Genomic DNA, 3,839 nt, shown 5'->3' with positions numbered 1-3,839 from the left:
TAGTGTGTGAGTGTGAATTTATGTGGATATAATGTGTAAAACAGAGCAAATGATATTTACTTAATTTATTTAATGTCGTGTTAACGGCCTCCGTATTCTTGGAAATCTTCTTCTTCTTCCTCTTTTTCTTCTTCTTCCTCCTTCTTCTTCTTGTTCTTGTTCTTGTTCTTCTTCTTCTTCTTCTTCTTCTTCTTCTTTCTTCTTCTTATTATTATTATTATTATTATTATTATTATGACCTTTCATATTGTGTTAACAGGATATCGAAGAATGCAAGAGAAAGCTTCATGCTCTGGAGGAGATCCTGACTTCTTATCAAAAAAAGAGACACATTGACCTCTCTCATGGGATGGTTGCCATGACAGCAGAAGAAGATATCCCTGAGCATCTGACTGTAAGTTACTTCTCATTCATTACATAGATATACAAAGTCTAAACTACTGATGATAACTATATAGAGAAAGAGTGGATCAAGGAAGGACAAAGCATTTCTTAGCTAAGACACAAGCCTCATCCAGTTATAACTAACAATATCGTTCATTAGACATAAGATTAGCATCTGTCATTAAAAATATATGTAGATAGCTTTCACAAATGGGGCTTTTATGAGCTGTTCTCATGCCTAACCTAAAGGTTTCATATCGGTGGGTAACCCAAACAAGAGAAATCTACAAAATCGCATAAAAGTACAAACTTTCGTCGAGTCAGCATTACGAGCCAAGTTTGAGTCATTCTAACTCACTAAAAACTTATGGAAGTATTATCAGATGAATATGGGAAAATATACTATTTGTTGATAATTGTAATTAGAGTCGGGTTATGAGAGATATCGCTATTCTAAAAACAATTACGACAACTTTTTCCTACCTGCAAATACGGACAAACTGAGATGGAAAATGTTTCCGAAAAATATTTACACAAAGTTCTTGGAATTAGTATCATAACTGTAATCTCCATTATTGTTAATATACATCAGTGCTATAACTGTGATTGTTTTCATTATTACATTATTCACTTCAAATCTGCGCAGGTTGACTACCTGCGAAGATTAAAGGAACCGATCAAGCAGGCGTTGAAGCAACGGAAAATATTCGCCATTCAGAATTACCTTGGACAGACGCGCTATGCAAGAATCACCATCACAGAGGGCAACGAAATATGTCTTCACCATCTGACGGAAGAGCTGCCGCCTCCCAAGGCCCACTATATCAAAGTGAGTTATTAAGATCGCGAGGAATTTTGATCAGCGATTTGAATTTTGATTAGGGAACCTTTTTTTACAAGTTTCATCGCCAAATCGAAAGAACATTATTAATTAATCTGAATCTAAAACGATTGGTTTCTGAAGAAACGCCTTCAAAAGCTAAAGAATCAGTATAAGATTGACGTTGCTTTTCAAACGTCATTCTTTTTCATAAGCAGGATATTATGCCCAGAGAACCTTCTCTAACATTTCCAGTTCATCAGTTCTTAGTTCAATCAGCCTTCTCCGTCTAACCCACGAGAACTTTTCCCACTTAAAAATTCATTCATTCCCCTGCCATCCCTTCACAGCTATGATTTCTGTTCGACAACCAAATGGTCATTTCCTAATCAAATAACGCCATTTCTCCTTCAGCATTGCGAGGTGATGAAACTCGTTGATAAGTCTTCCCGAAGGACTTTTCTGGACCTAAGAATTGGAGAAGAGGACCTCGGCAGGCTGTTGCTAAAACTGACCCCGGACACTGTCAAGGCGCAGCACCATGCCCTCCTCTGCACGGGGGAGAGGGGCATCTCGTACGCCAACGGCTATCTCTACGGCGTGAAGGGATCCTCAGACGACAACGAATGGCTGTGGTTCAATCCGGACGAGAGGAGGGTCTCCTGCGGAGGGAATTTCATATTTTCTGACATGGACGTCGAGGAGGAGTGGAAGGATGTTTATGTCAGGCCCATGGTTGTCGGTGCGGTCGCCACCAACTTCTTGGGCAGGGATACCCTCAAGTTCACTATCTGCCTCAAAGAGAAGCCCCATGAGAAAATCCGCGGGACGTTCGGCATGGTGGAGAAGGGCATGGGGGTGCTGAATAGCGCTCTCTCTCGACAGCCCAATCTCAAGGAATTCAGGATACACGACTGCGGTATTGTCCTCTCCCACGAATAGTCAGTCAGTCAGTCAGTCACGCGATGTCATAGAAGAGATTGGTCGTTTCCACAATTGTGCTTTCAAACTACTGTAACCTAACCGAGATACCTTTGTCAATCAAGAAATGACTCAGAGGTAGAGTAAAATATTTTATAAGCCTGACATGATTTAATATGTTTCCCTCTGGAAGTTTTGTTATGCTACGGTTAACTGTAATCGCTGTTTCTGCTCCTGTTTTGGGTTCATCTATAAATGGTAAACTGAAAAGTCACGTCACAGAATTACGTACAGTTTGAAGTCATTAGACAGCCATTCTAAAGGTTACCTCATTAACCTTGCTTTACTTAGAGTTAGGCAGGAATTTTGCAACAATGTAGCTGTCCTTCCCAATATCGGCTTTTGGGTCTTTGTCAGAGAGAGTTTGGTTGAAGAAAATACTTACAATAAAGACAGCGGTCGGTGTTGGTTGACGGCGCTCTCTTCTCCGCCTTCTGGTGCCGAGTGACGGCCCACATGAGTGCACCAACTGGAATATAGCTTCCACTGCCGGTGCCTGGGAGGAATTCTCGGGATGCAATAACATCAATTACAGGTTTAAAAATGTAGAGTTTTGGAATCGGATGAATTTCTACTCTGTTATACTTTCCCAGATAGGACAAGATTCCTCTAGATATTTCATCTTACGAAAATGGATGTCAGTCAAATTCCAAAGAAAATGGGGCATTCCCATTCTGTGAAACGCGATGTAAGAGTCAGTGCAAAATAAATAACTAGGAAGCAAGTGCCCATGCCCGAGGTCCCTAGAGAGCGGTCAGCAGCGAAAGTGAAGAAGCACGAGGCGCAGACGTGTAAAAAAATAAAATAAAATAAAATAAAACAGATCTTGTAAGCACACCATGAAAGTAATTTTGGGGTTATGAAAATGACAGATTCTAAAGATAATGAATAAAATATTTAACTTTTCAGTTACACTGAAATCTTCGTGTCCTAACACACTGGTGTAAAAGAAGAAAATATTTTGCTTTGACCCTGATTAGTTGGGACATTCCCTGGAAAACACCTGAATATTTGACACACGATGGGTCCTAAGCGTATGGGCACGGGAGGGGGGACACTTCTAAAGGTCTCAATAGATTACTGCAGCATTGTTTACTCAAGGGAGAAATGAAAGGCGTATTTACCTTCAAATTCAGGTTATTTATCCTTGTTATGTATTTTAACAGATTAGTAATTAGTATAAAGGAAGCAAGCCCCTATTAATGAATCGCAAGGAACATCCGTACGGTTGACTGCAACTGAATGTATACATGCTCTTGTAAGTGCTATAATTGTAGCCGTAAGAGTTATCAAAACTTTTATAAATTCTTTCACACCAATTTGGTTGACCTTGACTGCCATGTCTCTAAATGTGGGTTCAAACTCCCACGAGCAGTATGACACCTGAACTTCCAACGAAAATGATCGCCTTTGGGTACGAATTTCTGTTTTCGATATAAATCGAGTGACGGTGGTCTACATATATACGTTTAGTTCCCACACCATTGGAAGCTTCTCAAATGATTTGTTGAAGTTTTTCAAATCTACGTAATCGCATTTCGGAGAAGCACAGGATAAATGCAGTCCGTTAATAACGGTGTCTCATTCATATTCAGATAAGTGCTTCTAAACCTATTCGTATTTCTCACATCAGCAGGTTTGTATTGATTCTGAA

General features: G+C 39.9%; 1 protein-coding gene across 1 annotated transcript in view; it reads left to right on the top strand.

Moving 5' to 3' along the window:
- Positions 1 to 2,287, top strand: part of LOC135196944 (uncharacterized) — a 19,774-nt gene extending 17,487 nt beyond the window's left edge. Inside the window, exons 4-6 of the mRNA XM_064223789.1 lie at positions 260 to 394; positions 1,031 to 1,213; positions 1,619 to 2,287. Of these exons, the coding sequence (XP_064079859.1) occupies positions 260 to 394; positions 1,031 to 1,213; positions 1,619 to 2,146 (846 nt within the window). The 3' untranslated portion in view covers positions 2,147 to 2,287. The remainder of the gene's footprint in view (positions 1 to 259; positions 395 to 1,030; positions 1,214 to 1,618) is intronic.
- The last annotated feature ends 1,552 nt before the right edge of the window (positions 2,288 to 3,839 follow it).

The sequence above is a fragment of the Macrobrachium nipponense genome, chromosome 18 (assembly GCF_015104395.2).
Source record: "Macrobrachium nipponense isolate FS-2020 chromosome 18, ASM1510439v2, whole genome shotgun sequence".
In the NCBI taxonomy this organism is placed as follows: Eukaryota; Metazoa; Arthropoda; class Malacostraca; order Decapoda; family Palaemonidae; genus Macrobrachium; species Macrobrachium nipponense.
Note: the sequence above shows the minus strand (reverse complement) of the source record. Positions and strands in the feature narration are given on the sequence as shown.